This window comes from Apaloderma vittatum, unplaced genomic scaffold (genome assembly GCF_000703405.1).
Source record: "Apaloderma vittatum isolate BGI_N311 unplaced genomic scaffold, ASM70340v1 scaffold6433, whole genome shotgun sequence".
Lineage (NCBI taxonomy): Eukaryota > Metazoa > Chordata > Aves > Trogoniformes > Trogonidae > Apaloderma > Apaloderma vittatum.
Window position 1 is genome coordinate 70,622 of NW_009707488.1, and position 19,994 is coordinate 90,615.

The 19,994-nt window shown below is 42.6% G+C and overlaps 1 protein-coding gene across 1 annotated transcript in view; it reads left to right on the plus strand.

Annotated features, from left to right (window-relative positions):
- Positions 1-19,994, plus strand: part of LOC104271526 (calcium/calmodulin-dependent protein kinase type 1D) — a gene marked incomplete at its 5' end in the record, with an annotated part of 85,142 nt that overhangs the window by 40,572 nt on the left and 24,576 nt on the right. The window contains 3 exons of the mRNA XM_009866215.1: positions 5,030-5,168; positions 9,400-9,526; positions 18,108-18,183. Coding sequence (XP_009864517.1) covers positions 5,030-5,168; positions 9,400-9,526; positions 18,108-18,183 — 342 coding nt within the window. The remainder of the gene's footprint in view (positions 1-5,029; positions 5,169-9,399; positions 9,527-18,107; positions 18,184-19,994) is intronic.

Below are 19,994 nucleotides of genomic sequence, written 5' to 3' on the forward strand. Positions count from 1 at the left end.
TCAAAGCTTTTTGAAACCTGGCCTAAACTGAGACACTTGGTGTGACAGCCTGTGTCAGAGGTATGGATATACATATAAACACTAAATTAGGAAGAAACAAGGGGCAAAATCCCCAGAAGCAAGAAAATATTAAAAATACAACAATGGACATTTATTCTGCTTTTAATATCTGTCTCTGTTTCTTTGTTCATCTTCATTAGAGCTGGGCAAACTTTCTGTATCTGACCCCAGACCAGAGGGCTGTAGGATTTTATTGCAAACTACAGCACCCGGGTAGATCCTCTGAAAGGTTTGCATCATCTGCATGATTGATACACGAAGTCTTCTGCCCATGACAGGGAGATTGGACTGGATGGTCTCTAAGGTCCCTTCCAGCCTATGCCATTCTGTTATTCTATGATTCTTAGCAAAACGCTACATCTGGAAGCCTTTATCCGAGGAAACTCAGGAACCAGAGTGCAATCTGTGCCTCTCCACTGGAATTACAGATAATGTCTCTTATTTCATATGGTCATATTGTGTCTCACTGTCCCTCTTCAAACTGGGTTTGGATGGCAATGCATCTCTCTTGTGTCAGATATAGTGTGGCTGCAGGACCAGGACAGGGATTGTCCCCCTGTACTTGGCACTGGTGAGGCCACATCTCGAATCGTCTGTTCAGTTTTGGGCCCCTCACAATGAGAAAGACATTGAGGGGCTGGAGTGTGTCCAGAGAAGGGCAAAAAAGCTGGTGGAGGGTCTGGAGATGGACTTGGCCGTGCTCTGTTTATGGTTAGACTCAATGATCTTAAAGGTTTTTTTCAACCTAAATTACTCTATGATTCTTAGTGGAGTAGGGCTTGTGGATGAGAGCGTTGCTATATGTCCTGGCCCTTATAGTGGGCGAAGACTGAGAGTTCCTGTCTTTCTCTATTTACTGAAATGAGAAAATAGAAATAATGTTTATTCTGGCCTACCTTATGTGGAGAGTCAGCAGTATGCACTAAAGACACATAGTCTCAGGTAATAGATGTAGTAAATGTGAAAAGTATTCTTATTTACAACTGGGTTTGACATGTTTTGGGGTTTTTTTCATTCTAAATAAAATTAAACTTCTGAGCTTTGTTTTGATTTTTTTCCTATATTCCTGGAGCTGAGCGGGGCATATGCTGGGGTGTCCATGTAAATGTGGACATCCAGTTCTGCTCCTTCTCCAAGCACTGGGCTTTCCTCATGCTGCTTGGTGAACCAGGGGAGAGCCACTCTGGCCAAGCAAGGACCAAGGGATGGAGCTACATATGGTCCAGCAGGCACCCATATAGAAGATGCGACTGCAGCCATTTTGCTTATTTTTTGCCTAGGTCTGCGTCCCTGGGCAGGGCTAACACCACTCTGAATCACAGCGTGACACTTGAGCTGTTCCAGGGTTAAATGTTTTTCAAGTGACTGCACTTGGCTACTGCTCCTTTGATTTTTTTTCTTTGCTGGGAACCAAGATTGAAATCAGCAGCGGAAAAAGGTTCCTTGTGCTGTTGTTCAGGAGAGTGAGTCCAGCTCCATGGGCCAGTGCCAGCTGCAAGACAGGAGCGGTCCTCTTCCACTAATGAGAAATCTGTCCTACCCTCTCCTTCTGGTCAGAAAACTTTGTCTTAAATTTCTTTAAGACAAAGACCTAATTCTGCTCTTACTGACTGCAGCTCCAACTGTGCCTCCTGTGTGCTGCTCAAAATTGCCATAGAGAGGGCAAAGCTGGCCCTACTATTAAAAAAAAAAAACAACAAACTTATCCCAGCATAATAAAGACTGGAACAAACAAATTGCAGCAGCTTCGTGAGTGCCCAGGTCTGTTAGGAGCAGGATGCCAAGTCCTGTCTCAACAGGGTAGAGGGCGTTGGGATCAAGACCAGCTTCAGACAAACAGGCCACGTCTCCTCCATGAGTTTAGAGCTCCGATGCTCTGCCACAGCTGCCCTTGCTGGTTTGTTCCTGGAAGAACATTGACGTATGTCAGTCCTTGGGCACCATACAGGGAGCAGCATTCCCAATGACATTACGGTTGAGTTCACCCTGTTTTGGAGGAGAAAAGCCATATGGACATAAACTCCATATGGAGAGCAGCCATGGCCTTGGGTGCTGAGCTGCAGAGCACCCCTGGAGGGTGAACCCCAGCTGCGACTCTTGCACTCAGCAGGGAGACTCTATAGGTGAGTGCAACCATGTAATGCAAATCCCATGTACTGTAACACGGAGCCATCACACACATAAATAGGAGTGTGGGGCCCTCAACTCGTGGCGTGTACCTGGGATGCTGTCGACATTCTGAATAAACAAGTGGCTATAAACTTAGCGGCTGTTCCTCCTGAGTCCTTGGATTAAGCTTTGGTTTGCAATGCATCATTTAAGAGGTCACAAATATTTTCCGCGTGTTGAAATAAAATTATAAACAGATTTAGCCTGGGTACAGTAGAGCCACTGGACTAAGTCTGACTAAGAAAAGCTTTTGATTAAAGAATGAGGCTTAAGGGGGATAGGGAGTGAGTTGGCATGGAGAGAAATTTTGTCTTTTTAATGAAAAAATTTTTGTGGAAGTGTGCTCTCTGCAAATGTTGAAGGAGAGAGTCCTTGTGCAGGAAAGCACGTGATGCAAATCAGTATCTACTGAAGCAGTCCATCTCTTGAATATAACAGAAGTAACTATATGAAATTGCAAAAGAGCATGCGCTCCATTTTCATGGGGAAATGTGCTGTATTCAGTCATATTAATTACTGCGTGGGCTCAGTTTTCAGTGCAATCAATCCACGGGAAACAAAAGGGCTGCAGGGGAAATATAAAAAGACAGTCAGCTAATAGGAGCCAGATTCAATAAAACTGTGTCTGCCTGCAGTGAACGGCGAGGCAGAGGCGTGTCCATTCTCCCTTGCAAGGCTTGTGATGGCTTGGGCAAAGGGTGTAGGACTGTGTATACATACACGTGTATATATATGAGAAATACAACTCCGGTTGTGAGAAACTAGGAAAGAAAGGGGGTTAATTTGAGGTTCTTCTGTGTAATGTTCAGCGCGTCATCTCAGAGCAGGTTGTTGTGGGATGATACTTCTGCCGGTGGCGCCTCTGTCTGCCGTATCTCCTTCCCCGCTGTGCCGTTGGTTACGAGTTCTCCGGTTCGGTTCGGTACCCAGGGCTTTCCCCTGCCCCACTGCCAGCCCAGATCTGCTGCTCCAGCCTCTCTCAGCAAGCCTAGGGCTGCTGGTAGGGTCAGGGATCTCCTGGGTGGACTTCAGGCCCTCGGTGAACTTCACCTTTACTGCAGCGTTTCGGTTTAAGGCCAATATTTTAGCAAGCTATTTGATTTGTTCTCCTAGCACTTCATAGGAGGATTATTTGGTGTATTATTTGGTTTTGGAAGTTGAATGTGTTCATTTTTAGTGGTAGCCCTCTCTCTCATTCAGGCTCTAAACTTCCCTAGGAAGTGACTTCATGGCATTATTCAAGCAGATTATTCCCTGGAGTTGCTGAATTACCTAGTGTTCGTATGATGGCAAGCTCCCAGTCCATATGTGTTTAATGACTGTAATCATTTATTATTTTCCCTCTATTAGGTTTGTTTTTAAAGAAAGTTTTACTGTGCTATTCATGATATGCTAAGTGGTGCAACTTGCTGAAAAAACATATCACATACATTTTGGTTTTAATAGGTTTTGCTTGTTAAAATGGAAATCTTTTATTTACGCTTGTAGAGCAGTTTTTTTGCTGACAGTTTTATTATTTAAATTACTCAGGCATTTATTTCCCCTTTTGTTTCCCCAGATACTCCTCCAGGGAATTTTAATGTGACCATTTTTTATTTAAGATTGGGTTCAGAATGTGTTATTTCTAGCAGGGCAGAGGAAAAGCATAATAGAGCAGACATTAAATAGTAGGATGTCAAGGGTTTATTTTCTTTCCTTTCTGAGTTGTGGAATCCTTCCCCCATCTGTGTCATCTGGTGATTAATTGTGCTGATGATCTGCTCTCTCTCATCAATAACTGTCTGGTACCAGTGCCAGGCAGAGGCCATGCTCTGCCTAAAGAGTTCGTGGCTGTGGATAAATGAACGTGCAAGTACAAGGAAAGGCAGGGGGAACCTCTGAAAGCATTTAAAATTGCTGGAGACTCAGAGTCCTTTAATAAACTAACACTCTATAGGTACTGGCAGCAACCACCATATGCATTTCACTCACTAGTGGGGAAAGGGGAATGGGACCCTTCCTCCGGGGCAAAACCCAAGCCTTGGTCAGTGGAATCATAGAATCAGAAAGATTGGAAAAGGACCTTAAGATCATCAGCCCCAACCTACAGCCCTACACCACCCTAACACTAAACCATCTCCTGAAGTGCCACATCCAACCGTTTTTTAAACACGTCCAGGGATGGTGACTCCACCACCTCCTTTGGCAACCCATTTCAATTCTTCACCACCCTTTCGGTGAAGACATTTTTCCTAATATCCAATCTAAACTTCCCCTGGCACAACTTGAACATGTTTCGTCTTGTCCTATCACTATTCACTAGGGAGAAGAGGCCAACATCTGTCCCACTACAGCTGCGTTTCAGGTGGTTGTAGAGAGTGATAAGGTCTCCCCTCAGCTTCCTCTTCTCTAGACTGAACAGCCCCAGCTCTCTTCATAAGACTAAGGAGTTAGAAGTGAATCCCAGGGGATCATACTAGCAGGGAGCCTTACAACCTCAGTGGGCTGCCAGTGTCCACTCCCTGGGTTTTGCTAGAGTGTAGTTGTGATTTCCCTCTGCAAGTTCAGGTGAGTCTTTGACCACTCTCTGATGTGTGATGGATTTTTTTTCCATTATAGCACAACCAGTCCTTGGACTATTGGAAAATCAAAGCCACATCTTTGCTGGGACAGTGAGAAAGTGCCCAGAGCTCCAGATGGATGTGTGCTCGGACTGCCTATGCCTAGTGCGTGGTCTTGCCCGCGCTTGCCCATTTTAGCGACTTGGAAAGCACATTACAAAGCATGTTCTCACTCTTCTGCATCCCGTTGTGTTTTCTAGAGTGTCTGGGGGAGAGCTTTTTGACCGGATCGTTGAGAAAGGGTTCTACACCGAGAAGGATGCCAGCACCCTGATCCGGCAGGTCCTGGATGCTGTCTACTACCTTCACCGAATGGGCATCGTGCACAGGGACCTCAAGGTACGACCGCAGTGTTAACAAAGGCGCCATAATTACATGAGTCTAACACATGTAAGTGCAGCCTCTGCTGGGCCTGGCTGTCTCACTAAGGTTTTACCATGAGAGGAATGCTCTGAGGGCTCCATATCCTCCCATCATAATTGGTTTTAATGAGCACTCTGCAATCAATGCTGTTACAATGGGAGTTTCGCGCATATGATGAGAGGAAAAAGTCATTCATTGAGGCTCAAAATGTTACATTAAGGCAGGAAACTCATCTCAGCTGGGATGTGTTTACTGCTGTAAAGTAGCTCGCAGATTTACTGTGCTATATTTACTCTTATTTAATAATAATTAGTAACAATAAAGAGTGTGGGAAAGTTGAATGATTTTCTATCAAATTATTTGGACCAGTGTTTTTGTTAACAGCGAGGATTCTTCTAAGAAACATTGTGTGCCAATGTGATTTTTTAATAGTTTTCCTTTCATCTGTACCATGTTATCCCATCAAAAATTCTCAGCTTTTCTGGTAAAAAAAAAAACAAAACAACAAAACCAAAAAAATCCCCCAAACATTATTTCTGTGTTGTTTCTTTCCAATATCTTAAACTGTCATTTAAGATAAGAAGAAGGGCTTGGATTTCATGACACACAGCTAAACTCCCTCATCTTTAGTGTCTTGTAAATTAGCAGAAGACATTAGAAAAAGATACAAAGGCAAAAAAAATCCTCTGTGGTTTCAGTTCCTGAGCTAATAAACTCTACCAGAGTTCACTGCCAGAAATGAAGAACTTAGTGAATGAAATAACACTTCTAGTTGTGTTTTGGAGGGATGCTCCAAACAGGTTTCCTTGGATGTTGATGCTGTGGTCTTGAGTTTTTTCCCAAGTAGAGAGAGTGGAATTTGGCTAAACAGGTCTGATTATGTAAAGGCTTAATTAACATTAATAGAGTTAAAAGCAGCAAAGAAGTGAGATTTTTTTTTGTTTTTTTACTTCTTAAATACATTTTTTATTAAATGTAGCTTTACTGGTTTTTAATATACTCAAATATTAAACTGCATGTTTGTGATTTTGGGCAACTCTTCTTAATGAAGGTTGTAGCACTGGGAATGTGACCTCACTGCTGTGCCTTAAGATGAGTGAAAAATTGTGGTGACGAGAGACACTATCTATTTGCTTTTTGCCTCCTCCAAAATTAGTGCTGATGTGTAATGCCGTGTGGTGTAAAGTAATAAATGACAGGCTTGTTCCTGAAGTGTGATGGCAGCAGGGCCACAGCAGAGCCCGTTACCCGTGTAACCACCAGCACTGCAGTTCTCCAAGGTGTTGCAGTGCCCAAGGCAGCCTTTTCCTCCTTGACTCCAGACATGAATCTTTTAGGCGTGTGGGAGCTGTTCCCATAGGATTGCAAGCTTTTCCACACCTTACTGCTGCAAGGGACTTGCCTCAGTCCTGTCCTCCTCTGCCAGAAGCGAGCATCCTATAATCTCCACTTCAGTAGGTAGAGTAGAATAATAGCAGCAGATAAATTATTTTTTAAGTATTGGTTTGACATATTTTTAAGGCAAACCATTGAATCCACTGAAGGAAAATCTACACTGATGTCTGCTAATAATATTTCCTTCTCCGTGTTGTGCAGTTCAGTCCCAAATAATGGGTTTTCTATAAGAGGTACTGGTTAGTCTTCCATTTCCTCAGTGTTCATTCACACGTTGCCTTCTATTCCCATTCATCCCCTGCTCTTATGTTGAAGCACATGGAAATATTCTTGTATTTATAACAGTTGCAACATATTTCAGTATGGAAGCATTATTCAGTATTTTAACGTGACCAGCTTTCCCCTAAGTTCAGTTTGTAGGAAATAACCTCAGAATTCTTTCTGCAACCAGAGGTTTTAGAGAGAGGTTTGAGTCCTCTTAATTCAGATATTCAGTTGTAACAGCTCTTAATATTCCTGTCTTTATAATTTAAAAGGAAGACTGTAGCTCTCATGTTAAAACTGATGAATCTTATTTAAAAGTTCCTGTAATAAAATATGAGACCTGGTAACTGGGAAGTGGATTCATCTACAGATTTCATTCAGAGTTTATATAAGGGCATGCTGAATTTAAATCAAACCACCTTTCCAATGGTATTTTGGGCAAAGAATAGCTCTTTTTGTCTTTCTTTCTTTCTTTCTTTCTTTCTTTCTTTTGGTTTGCAAGTCTTTGTCAGTACCATAACAGTTGTGAAAATGACTCATAAAATATGGTATATGAGGAACACCTGCTCTGAATTTCTGTTAGCACAACCATACCATGACGGCAAAAATAGGGATATAATAAGGCTTTTTATGATCTTAAAATATCAAGATAAGTGTAAGTTTCAAATTGTGATTCCCAAAATGAAACTCTGGGAAGGAATCCACTCTTCAAAATACAACCCATGAAACATCTATAACAATTATTTATTGTAATTATGTGCTATTCAGATACCAAAATAGTACTTGCTGTAGTTGGGAAAAGCAGATCTGTACTCCAAGTCTCTAATCTAAGTAAGGCAGCAGCAGACAGCAAGAGATGGCAGCAGATGAAGTCCAAGATGTACAAAAGGACAGAAAGGCTTGAGCAGCTCAGCTTGGTACAGATCCACCTCATTAATGCTCTTTGAATTAATCAGCTTGAAGAACCAGAGTCCTTCTAAAGCGGTTTTAAACAAGTTTAGATTTTGAATGTATGAGTTTCTTGGCCTTACTAAATATAAGTGGGATCCTGACGTGAGTTAGGGAATAACTGTCTTTCCCTTAACCCCAGCTCTACCAACCCCTCAGCAGATCAGAAGTGCACTAGTAGAAATCAAGAGTAGTTCCAACCAAAGGCAGATTGTGGCATAAAACTGACTTATGGGGTGCCTGAAAACAGTGTCAGCATTATTATAATCCATTAAAGCACTAGAGTTATGAGCTATCATGAGAAAGAAACTTAAATGGTACAAATTCATAATTATTTTCACAAACGGAATAGTTTTCCTTTCTGCCACAGTCCCAGCTCACTCACAGCTGTGGATGCAGCTCACCTCTTGTGATGAGTCCATCATGTCCCATGGATAAAGCTGTCACTGCTTGGCTTAGTACTGGGGCTGGGGAGCCAGAAAATACTTTAACCTCAACTTGAAGCTGAATGGGAACCTCAGAGCTGGGTGGAGGCAGCATCACCCCTGAGACTTCTTCACCCGTCGCGTTCCCTAGAACAGGAGGTTGCAGGATGGAGAAGGGAAGATAGATGCTGGTGCTGCTGCAGGGCATTTTCTCCTTCTTACAAACCCAAGCCTGGATGTATCCCAACGAGTTTGATGATGTTGTGGGGCTGCAGCAGCTTCTCACTGTTTCCTGGAGCACACGTGGGCTGAAAGACAAAAGGTGTTGCATGTGGTTGGGCATTTGTACCAGCTTCTGGGCAAAAGAAGCCTACAGCAGGGTTATGGTGAAACACTGGGTATCCATCACTTTTATAGATGAAGATCCCAATGTTTGGGTGTGGCACCGGCACCAACAAGCTGTCAGAGGGTCAGCAGATTCTGGACCTTTTTGAGAGCCCAGACATTAAGTAGGGCAAGAAGTGTGCTCTCACAGCAGATGGAGCTGTCTGGGCTCTCCAATCCAGCTGACATTGGTAAAAAGTCATGAGTCTTTGTGGAGTGACTCTTGTTTTCTCTCAAGGTAAGCTAGTTGCTGTGCTTAGTGCTGTAGCATTGTTTCCTGGTTTAGCTTTAGCTAAAGCATCCTTACTGTGAGTCTGTTAATTGTAAAGGCATTTTCTCTCTCATAACAGTTTATTTCCAGTGGAGAAGATACATGAATTCTCCAATACCTGCTGTTTTTCTTTCCCTGTTTTTAAATGCTGTATAAAAAAAATCTCATTACACTACCTGGATTTGCCATATTTACCTGCCTTCAAATGAATCCTTCTGGTTTATCACTCTGAAGTAGTGGTGTGTCAGACACATAGCACGAGTAAGGGACAAGCCTTAATTCTTATTTGGGGTGCCACAGAAGTTTGTTATCCCAGGAAAACTCAAAGCTTCTTCCATTGGTTGCTATACAGAAGTCTGATCTCCATTCAGGTTGTAAGAACATCTCTTTGGGATTTAGGGGAACCAAATTGTATTTGTGTGATGTAACTAAGGATTGTGTTAAACGCAACACATCAACCAAGCGATGTTGTTACTGGACTTATATATCCAAATCTCACTTTTCTTGTTCTCCTTTCTAGCCTGAGAACCTGCTTTACTACAGCCAGGATGAAGAGTCAAAAATCATGATCAGTGACTTTGGATTGTCAAAGATGGAGGGTAAAGGAGATGTGATGTCCACAGCCTGCGGGACTCCTGGCTATGTTGGTAAGAGTTTTGGTAGTATTGTGCATCTGCTCTTCCCAGCTGCAATACAGACACATAGTGAAAAAGAAATACTACTTGTTTTCTGGTGCCATTACACGGTGCACATGAGATTTTACAGATGTTTGTTAGTTTTCAGAAGGTGCTGATGTTCTGTCTTGTGTGGTCTTCTCCTTCAGGTCCCAATCCTGCAATCCAGCTCTGGCTTTGTGAGATTCACGATTTTAATCCTATGCAAAATGAGTTTTCTCAAAGGCACTGCCTGTAGCTAAATCAGAAGTATATAAAGAATAGCCTCGCATGTATTGATTCTGCAAGCACCTATAAAACCAAGAAGCTTTACCTGATGTAACATTATTTTAATCATAGAGGATAGTATTTGCCGGATTCCCCTGGTAGAAGACAGTAGAATGAAAGAGCTACATTTACTCAGACATGTTCAGTTACCCTCTGTTACAACCATGTTAGGTTACTGACTTGTAGATGTCAGTATGCAAAAGATCTTTAGATCCTCAGGCCTTCCTGGACAGTATCAAATCACTTCTTGTTATTTACTCTTTGCTGTTCTCTCTGTTCCATAGTGATTGTACCAGGCTACTGATTACCAGTGTGCTTCCCAGCATCCTTTTAAAAATGTTAAAGTAGCTGAATGTGAGAAATACATGGCAGGTAGTGATAGGACTAGAGGGAATGGATTGAAGCCAGAGATGAGTCGGTTCAGATTGGACGTTAGAAAGAAGTTCTTCTCCATGAGGGTGGGGAGACTCTGGCACAGGCTGCCCAGAGAGGGGGTGGCAGCCCCATCCCTGGGAGTTGTTAAGGCCAGGCTGGATGGGGCTCTGGGCAGCCTGATCTAGTGGGGGATGTCCCTGCCCATGGCGGGGGGTTGGAACTAGATGATCTTTAAGGTCCCTTCCAACCCTGACAATTCCATGATTCTATGATTCTAGGTGAGGACAAGGTCTATTTGAGCAAATACTATTTAAAAGGTTCTCTTCATGCATGAGATGGAGCCAGCAAGCCTGTGCTTCCTATGAAACCTGTCTAACCACCTGAGATGGTAAAATTCAATCTCTGTGGCATCCATGAAATCCATGAAACTAAAATGACGATGGCTTCCACAAGGCTAGATTTGTCTCAGGAAAAACTTGTCAACAGGAAAAACTTGACGTTTTTCAGCAGTCAGAGAGTCCTTCTGCTTTGTAGTTGCCATCTCACTTGTTTTCATAGTTCTGATGATATTGTGGTACAAGAACTCAAATGGATGATGTGGTTACCACATGGCGATCCAAATTTGTCCCAGGAAAACCTTTTTCCAGGCAGTATCTTCACGCTACACAGTCATACTCTATTCTGGTAACATCAGAAAAAAGAACAGATTTCTTTGGTTTCCCATGGTGAACCATCAGCCTATCGCTTCTTTATTTTAAGACATATGAATCAGGATGCACTCTGTACAGCCTGAAGAGCTGCCTTGTGTAATCACACCAGACTGGAAATCTTCTTCCAGAGCACTAGCAGGAATTGAGCTGAGACAGCAATTCTCATAATTTTTGCTGTCAGCTCTTCTGGCCTTAATTACCATGTTTTATTTTGCTCTGAAATGGGCACTGACTGGAACAAGTCTGCGAGATGCAGGGAAGATCAGATGATGCTTGCTGAAGTGCTGATGAAAACAAGAGAGAGAAGACTCTGCTTGGGCACTGAGTGATCTCAAATGGCCTCTGAGCGTAGCCGTTTACATAAGAAAATTTGCTGTTTCGGAGAGAAAGCTTTGGGAGCCTGCGACATGAATTGTAGGGCTTTGAGAGATGTTTGAGAGCTCTCATTACTCATGGTCTGGGTGCTGATAGCTGTACAAGTGCCTCCAGGCCTGTTGTTACCTTACTGAACGCAAGATTTACTCATCGTGGTTCAAGAGGTCATGGCTGCTTATTTCAAAGTGCTGACAGGAGTTTTTCCCCTCTCTCACAAAGAAAACCTCTTTAAATATTTGTCATTTCTTTTTTTTTTTGCACAGGAGACAGCTCCTCTTTAGCGCTGCTTTCTTCTTTTTTTAATTTTCTTTTTTTTCTTTTCTTTTTTCTTTTCTTTTCTCTTTTTCCTTTTCTTTTTTTTTAAATATAAATGGCTGCCCAGACAACATTTTCCAAGATACACTTTTTATTTCATCTCCAGAAATGGACCCAGTGGTATCTCACTATGCAAAGTGCTGGACAAGATTCTGACTTAGTAGCAGACCTGATCTGAATTCATGTCTGCTGCACAAGTATTTGCAAGTGTGCAAGAATCCCTATAATTTCAACCTAATTTCCCTGATTAGGATATACTTTCAACTCTTTGTGTTTCAGTTTTAATTCACCTGTTCTTGGTTTCATCTCCAAAGAACAGTGGTACCCAAAATAATACATTCCTGTGGTTTGGAAATTCATTGAATAAGGGAGGGTGTAATTGAATGAAACTTCTTAATAAATATTTCTTTCTTAAAATACATGTATTACTTATTAAATTAGAGTATATCTAAAACGTGCATAACAAGTGCTGCATTAGCACATTAGCTTTTAAGGTTCTGCCTTATAGGTTAAATTACTGTCAACAATTCAGAGATCTTATTCCTTCAGGGGTTTCATGAGAGATTTTGGTCCTATGGTGAAAAGATAATTTAGCTCAATTAGCTGAGTCACTTGTTAAGATGCAAAATTAAGTTTTTACGTACTGAAGAGGGGATCTGATAACACAACCTCTTCTAATGAAGACGTCTTCAATTTTCTTATCTGCTTACCACTTTTATCATAGAATCTTATCTCTCCTTCTCTGATGGAAGGAGTCTACGTGGTGAGCTGGGACTAGACACCCAACTTTTAGATAGCACCTAAACTGGATAAAATCAGGCAGCTTGTGTGGCTCATTTCGTTGCAAATTAGTTGTGTGGACTGGCTTGCACGGAAGTGGTGTTTTCAAAACCCTGAGGGATCTGAGTGATTATGGGCAAGATCTGTATAAACCATTAGTGGTTTATCGTTTTGAATATCGTAGATCTGCTCAGCTTGAAACCATCTATAAGAACATGATTTTGATGAAGGAGGTGTTCAAAACTGCCTGAAAATGAGTAATCCTTGAGGTGTGGCACAAATTGGGCACTCACCAGGAGGTGACTCCAGGCACTCAGCAAATTCCTCTAATGAGATTTTGGCTGTTTGAGAATGGGGTGTCACTGAGCAACTTTCCATGAGAGATGATCTTTCAAAAAATTTGGTTACTTCTGCGGATGGGACTCAAGACACTCACTGAAAAGTTCAGGAAAAAAAATGTTAGAAAGCCTATCTCAGGCAATATGTTCTTTTTCAGAAATGCTGAATTATGAACTGTGTTTATGGCTGGCTAATATTTTAATCCTACTGAAATTTAAAATTCTTGCTCTGAGTTCCAACCCAACTTCAGGTAAAATTTTCTTATTTCCTTGTCTTAGGAATTGAGTTGGACTGTGGATATGTGACTGGTCCCTGTACACCCCACCTCACTGGTTTTATTTTCTGTAGTACTTTTCTAAAAGATCATTTCATAACTTTCAACTCTGCCAGAAATCTAGTAACAACTTTAGATCATATCAAAGCCATGTGTTTCTCTTAGCCCTGCACAAGACTTAAGCATTTAAATAAGCAATAGACTTCCATGTTGAATTTTGGCTTATTTGGTATCCTTTGAGTCAAGGGTTTGAAAATATTTGATAAGCCGTTGGAATATCCTTGTTAGCAAAAGCAACAGGAGTTGTTTAGCCAGTAACATGAGTAATAATGTAATAATAAAGCATAGGAACCATTCTCACCAGGATTTACTCAGGCACACGATCATGACGGCATGATTATGCAGCTCCATTTCCATGTCCTGAAACAGGAGTTGCTGGTATGTGGTTGTGGCTGCGTTATGTTCCACAACAACTATCTAAATATGGCTCAACAACATGAAATAGAGATGACAGGAGCACTAGAAGCCAGCAACAATGTGCTGAAACCCTGCTGTCATTCAGTAACAGCCCCAAAATTCAAAGTCTTGGCTGTCCAGAAGATGAACACTGGAGGACTGTGTGAAAAAGGGAAAGAAGTTGTTTTCATCCCAGGAGTCAGTGGAAGAGGGGCTCTGATCTTGTGGGGGAGCTGCTTCGTCTGTCCCTTAGCCTGTTTGCACCCTTTGTCTGGTGGCAGAGGAGCTCACACTGCTCTTGCACCATCTTTGGCTTCAGGAGAAGGGCTGGGTTGGTCCTTCGTGCATCCCACCATCTTTTCAGTGGTGCAGGATTGCTCTTCTCTATCTATCTTCTCAAGGTGATAACTTCAAGAATTCTAAGCAACGAGGCTGGCACCATCTCCCCTTGGTGTCCTTGACAAACTCTAGCTGTTTCTCACCCTTGCTCTGACATTTTATGTCCACCTTATACCTGTGCAGCCCATTCACATTTCCCTTTCACTACTTGCAGGGCGTGCCTTCATGATGGAAACTAGCACTAAATAATTACCAGCTGAACAACTAGTCCTGGCTCACACCAGGCCAATTTCCTTGGCCAACTGAGCTATGTCCCTGCCCAATGTAAGCAGGTCCCTGGTTATTTTAACCCTACTTAGATCTTTCTATTCCTCCCACATTTACGGCAGCTTCATGATTTGTCACTCCTATGTGGCTCTTCAGAACCATCACGCTTTGTTCAAATGCCTCATTCCTTCTGGCATGCAGCTTGTGGGAAGCCGTATAAACCACAGAAAATAGCATTAGACTGAGTTCTTGTGAGACAGCAAAATCTGCTGGGAGAAGCACCATCATGGGAGTGAGGGAGAATTGCTTTAAAGTGTGAGGCTGGTATGAAGTACAGGCACCCTCATGACTTGTACAGTTTGTTCCACAGGCTTAAAGTATCAGAGCAATCCCCATCACCTGAGCTCTTTGCAGGAACATGGATTGCTGTTTTTGGCATCCAGCAGCTGCATTTTTAGGGAGCTTATTAGCATAGCTCTGCTCACCGGGGGTAATGGCATAATGCTCTGAAAGGTTTCCAGACATTCCCGTTCTATACCTTTCCTTAAAACCTCCATTTGAAACAAGCTTTTTAAATTTTTGCTCTTATTAAAAGCAAAATATAACTAAACAAAAAAGCCCTAACTGTACAACATGACACCATTTGGCCTGGGAAGCACATCTTCCTGTACTTGCAGGTGGGAGGAGACCCTGGGACCGTTACCCAACATTTTACCACCACATGTTGCTGGTAGCAACACTGATATGGCCTGAAGCACAGTGATGTAGAGGAAGGATCGAGGTTTTCTCATTGCCTTCCCTGTCTGCGGATGACTGTTGTGAGGCATTGGAGCCCACAGTGATTCCCTGGGCAGGTGTGATACTGGAAATCTTCGCTCAGCTGGCGTTTCCCTTGCACCAGAAATGGGAGCGTTGACTTCCCCCTTCTCTTTACTGCTGTTTTGCTTCCTCAGCTGCCTGTGTTGATCCTTTAATGTCTTCAGCTCGTGAATTTTTTTTTTCGTTATGTCTCCCGCTTTTGATTCCTGGCACTGATCTAGTCATTTCTGAGAGCTCCTCTGACTCGCTTTTCAGCTCATTAAATATTTCCGTCTTTTCCATATATCAGAGACAGATGATACTTAGCTATGTTCTCCTGTTCCTGTTGCATGTCTGCTCTTTGGAACAGAAATCAAAAGCAGCCATTTAGCCTTAAAATAATTATTTAAACCTCCTGCCTTTCTTCATAAAGTTTACCAAATGAGAGGCAATAGCCTCATGTTTGCTTTGGGCTTGATCCTGCAGTGTTCTTACCTATTTCACAGCCACCATCTGCAGCAGCAACTGTCTGTTATCAGTGCTCTTCACTCCTTTAAAACAGAAAGAAATGCCCCAGCACAGCTTTGATGATTTAAGAGGGAGAATCTTTATATAGTTCACATCCCCTCGTCTCAGATATGTTTTCTGTTATGCTAATGTGGCATATCTGTATAATGTCAGGAGCTCACTAGGATCTGTGGTGCTCAGAAGCCATCTGCATAATATTTTCTTCGGGGGATATAAGATGTATAATGTTTACCAGTCTTGAAAATGATACAAAGAAGAGCAGACAGTCAAAGGTAGAAGAGATATGCAAATAAAATATGGGGAATTTGGAAAGACTAGAGAGTTGGAAGACGTCTAATCACCTAAAGACAGGGGAAAATGAACTCCCTTCTTCCTCATATTTTGTCACAAAATTCAGTCAGAAGGGACAGAAAGAAAAGGAAACTGAGTCTCACAAACCTTATTAGATGCACATTTTGAAAAAAAGGCCCTTTTTTGAGCAAATCTTGAAGGCAAATTTTGATGAATCAGGAAGGAAGGAGTCAGGTTAAGGAACAGGGGAGCTGTCTGGGAAGGCTGTCTTGAGCAGCTCTGACGAGAAGCTGATTTATACAAGAGAAATGTAAATTTGCCAATATGTCCCAGCTTGCCAAGTTATCTGAGAGGCAATGGCAGGCCTAACAGGATGGCTTTCTAGTGCTTTATTCTTTTATCCCAAGCTTGTCTTCGGAGTCATCTCCTCTGGACCTGACTGTCACCAAGCTGACACAGAGACCCTGACCCAGCCCTTGGAAAAGCAGTTGCATTTTGGGTGCCAACTATAGATGCTCTATTATTGTAGTAAGAACATTTTAACCTTTATCTTAATAGAATAATAGAATCATAGAATCATTAAGGTTGGAAAAGACCTCTAAAATCAAGTCCGGTTATCAACCCAGCACTACCATGACCACTAAACTATGTCCCGAAGTGCCACGTCTACATGTTCTTTGAATACCACCAGGGGCGGTGATTTCACCACTGCCCCGGGCAGTGTGTTCCAATATTTCACCACTCTTTCAATAAAGAAAGTTTTCCTAAAATCCAATCTAAACCCTCTGGCACAACTTGAGCCCATTTCATCCTATGGCTAGTTACTTGGGAGAAGAGACCAACACCCACCTCACTACAACCTCCTTTCAGGTAGTTGTAGAGAGTGCTAAGTCTCTTCTCATCCTCCTCTTCTCCAGACTAAACAGTCCCAATTCCTTCAGTCACTCGTTATAAGTCTTGTGCTCTCCAGATTCCTTCACCAGCTTCATTGCCCTTCTCTGGACCAGCACCCTACAGCAGTGTGCCCGTATCCTGGAAGGAGTCAGGGGCTTCTCAGAATTGGGGTGCAGGTTTCTGCCAAGCACCTAGGGCCTGGTTAGGAGCCTGAGTTCCTGCTAGGTACAGTGGAAAGAAACCTCCTTCGGAACAGAGTGGTTGGAGTATTCACACATTACAACAGTGTATTAGGATTAGCAATATGCAAACAAAACTGTAATTTTATTTTCTTATGTATGCAGAGTGGTCATTGTTTGCAGGAAGACTTCAAGAATGGGGTAATATTTACCTTGTGCTGCGGAGTGGGACATGTCCCAATCTTAAAAAAGTCTTCATAATCTAGCTGCCAGCTCTACTTTTACCCACAGTACCCTGGATTTTCTTCCTTTTTACAATGTGATTCCGGTGTGACTTGACCGTTTCAATCATTCTGCTGCTTGTGGAAGCACAGCCTGGATGCCCTTGTCTGCCTCATGCACTGTCTTCCCTTCAATCCCTTCTATAAGGTTTCATGCCCAAGCACCAAAAAGTCTTCTCTGTTTCTCATTAATGCTTCCTGGTTCCTTCCTTGTTGGCAGTTTTGGCCTTAGTTCTGTTGACTCATCTAGCTTAAGAAGATAATTCTTTGAAGAGTCCTTACGAGTGCACCAAAGCATATGTAGCAACCAAATCTAAGGCTCAAATTTGAATACATTTATGTGCTTCACTTTTTTTTTTTTTTGCTATTCTTCTAGCAACTAACTGCTTTGATGTTGGTAAGACTCCTAGCAGAGGAAGGTGTAATCCCAAAGAAACACTTTTGCTGGGACTTGCCTCTTCATGATTTTTTTTAAGCACTCAAGGGAAATACTGTGCTTTTTAAAAACCAGTGCAGCAAGCCTGCCTCGGGAATGCCACGATCAGTGATTTCTTGCATTATTGTGGACATTTTGCTTTGAAAAAAAGCAAAAGCTTCTTTACATGAAAAAGATTAGAGTCAGAGGGGTTTAAAATTTAGGTTTATGCATTTGCATGGAAAGGTTCCAAAGTGAAAACATAATACTCCAGACTCACAAAAAAAAAAAAGCGCCCATTTTTAACTCTCACTGGTGTAAGATAGGATAGCAGACCCACAAAGAGTTTCAATAAATGCCCAGGCTCTCACTTCTAGCAAAATTCAGACTATGGTGGTTGAAAGCTGTAGAAGCAGAAGGTTCAGGGGTTTTTTTGCATGTCTCCAGCTCCTGCCACCTTTCCTTTTTTTGGTCTGAGGTATATGAGTTTGCTCCCCTTCAGGAGTTGGTCTTCTTTGTGAGAATATGAGCTTAAAAAACATCAGGATACTTGCAAATGCTGTATGCGGAGAGCAACACAAGGTCTCAGGGAGCTTCATGTTTCAGGATCCTACTTCCTAATTCAAATGGTTGGTCTTGTAACATGTGTATGTTTGGGTTTTTATTTTCAGCTCCTGAAGTGCTGGCCCAGAAACCCTACAGCAAAGCTGTGGATTGCTGGTCCATCGGCGTCATTGCATACATCCTGTGAGTATCTGTTGAGTTTTCAATCACAGGCAGCTTTGGGACCTGCCACATGATATCCCACCATGTAGTTACCCACTTAGTCCAGGCCAAAAAAGTTAAACTCTGACACTTGTGACCCAGGATAACATGAACCCTGGATACCTCCCAGTTACATAAAGGCTGAAATTTGTGCAGAAGTGGCCGTTAGTGAACCAGGACCCTTCAAAAGCCAAACTCCTTGCTCCCATCTGAACTGCACCCTGTGTAATAGCACGGCCTTGCCCATGTTGTGACATTAGTGAAGTTATTATGTCCCCTGCTCAGATTAGCTTTGACAAGAAACAGATCTGGCCATGTCCACAGAGTACAGCATCGTGCCCACAGGTGTATCCTGAAGGGACATCTCTCTCAAGGCACCACCATAATGGGTTTTTGTTCCCTGAGGAGGGCACAGAGGGAAATAAGAGGGGAAGAGCTTTTCATGTGTAGCAGTGCCTTGTTCTCATCAGAACATAATACAAAGTATTGAGATGTTTAGTGAGAATGAAGGATCACTTTCCTTAACACATTGAACCATCAGGTTCCAGAGGAGAGGGGTAGCTGAGATCTGTCACTCTTCCATCAAGTCATTAAGCCTCTGCATTCTTGTCTGAGATTTCCTTCTGTAATGGGTCTAATTGCTGCTCAGAGGAGTGGGGACTGGTTTCTTGAGAGAGCCACAGGACTAGGACTTTTGTATGTTCTCCAAAGTGGTGGATAGATCTCAGAACTCGTATGTTTATGGAGATATCTAAAGTCCCTTCCAGCCTAGGCCATTCTATGTTTCTATGATTTAGTGTCTGTCCTCATTCAGCACCTGCCAGCCTTCTTCCCAAAGGCTTAATAGAATAATGTAGATTAGAGACAACCTCAGGAAGTTCTGTCCTTGAGTTCAGACCACATAGCCTAGGACTTTTTCCAGCGGGGTCTTGAAATCCTCTGGAGACTGCACAAGCTCTGTGGGCAGCCTGTTCCACTGCTTGGCTGTCCTTTTGGGTAAAAGGTTTTTCCTTATATCCAGATTCATCTCCATGAAAGAGGCAGCCAGTACTCTAAATGTAGGTGCAGCTTCAGTGCTTGAGCCATGGAAGTAGGTAAGCCACCTCCTGCGACAACGCTTGGAAGGACTGGAGACTGTGGTCACAGGGACACCCTGACACCGGGAGTCACTGAGTGCACTCACACGGCACGTGCAGGAAAGCAAGGGATCAGGCTCAGCCAGCACCGGTTTGTGAAAGGCAGGTACTGCTTGACAAACCTGATCTCTTTCTATGACCAGATGACCTACCTAGTGGGTAACCAGGTGATGTGCCTCATGGATGAGGGAAAGGCTGTGGATGTTGTCTGCCTGGACTTTAGCAAAGCCTTTGACGCTGTGTCCCACAGCATTCTTCTAGAGAAGCTAGCAGCTCATGGCTTATACAGGTGTGCTCTTTGCTGCATTAAAATTTGTCTGGGCAGCCAATTATATTTTTAAAAAAAGAAAACAGAAAAAAAAAGAAAGAAAAAAGAAAAAAAAAGAAAAAAGAAAAGAAAACAAGAAAAGAAAATAAATCATAGAATCACAGAATGGCCTAGGCTGGAAGGGACTTTAGAGATCATCTAGTCCAACCTCCCTGTCATGGGCAGGGACGCCTCTCAACTAGATCAGGCTACTCAAGACTCCGTCCAACTTGGCCTTGAACACCTCCAGGGAGGGTTCTCTCCCTCTCTTGAAAGCTTGCAGCTTTTATAGATAGGTATGTGACTTTGCCATGTCAAACACTGACTTCTGGCTGTCTTCGTCAGATGTT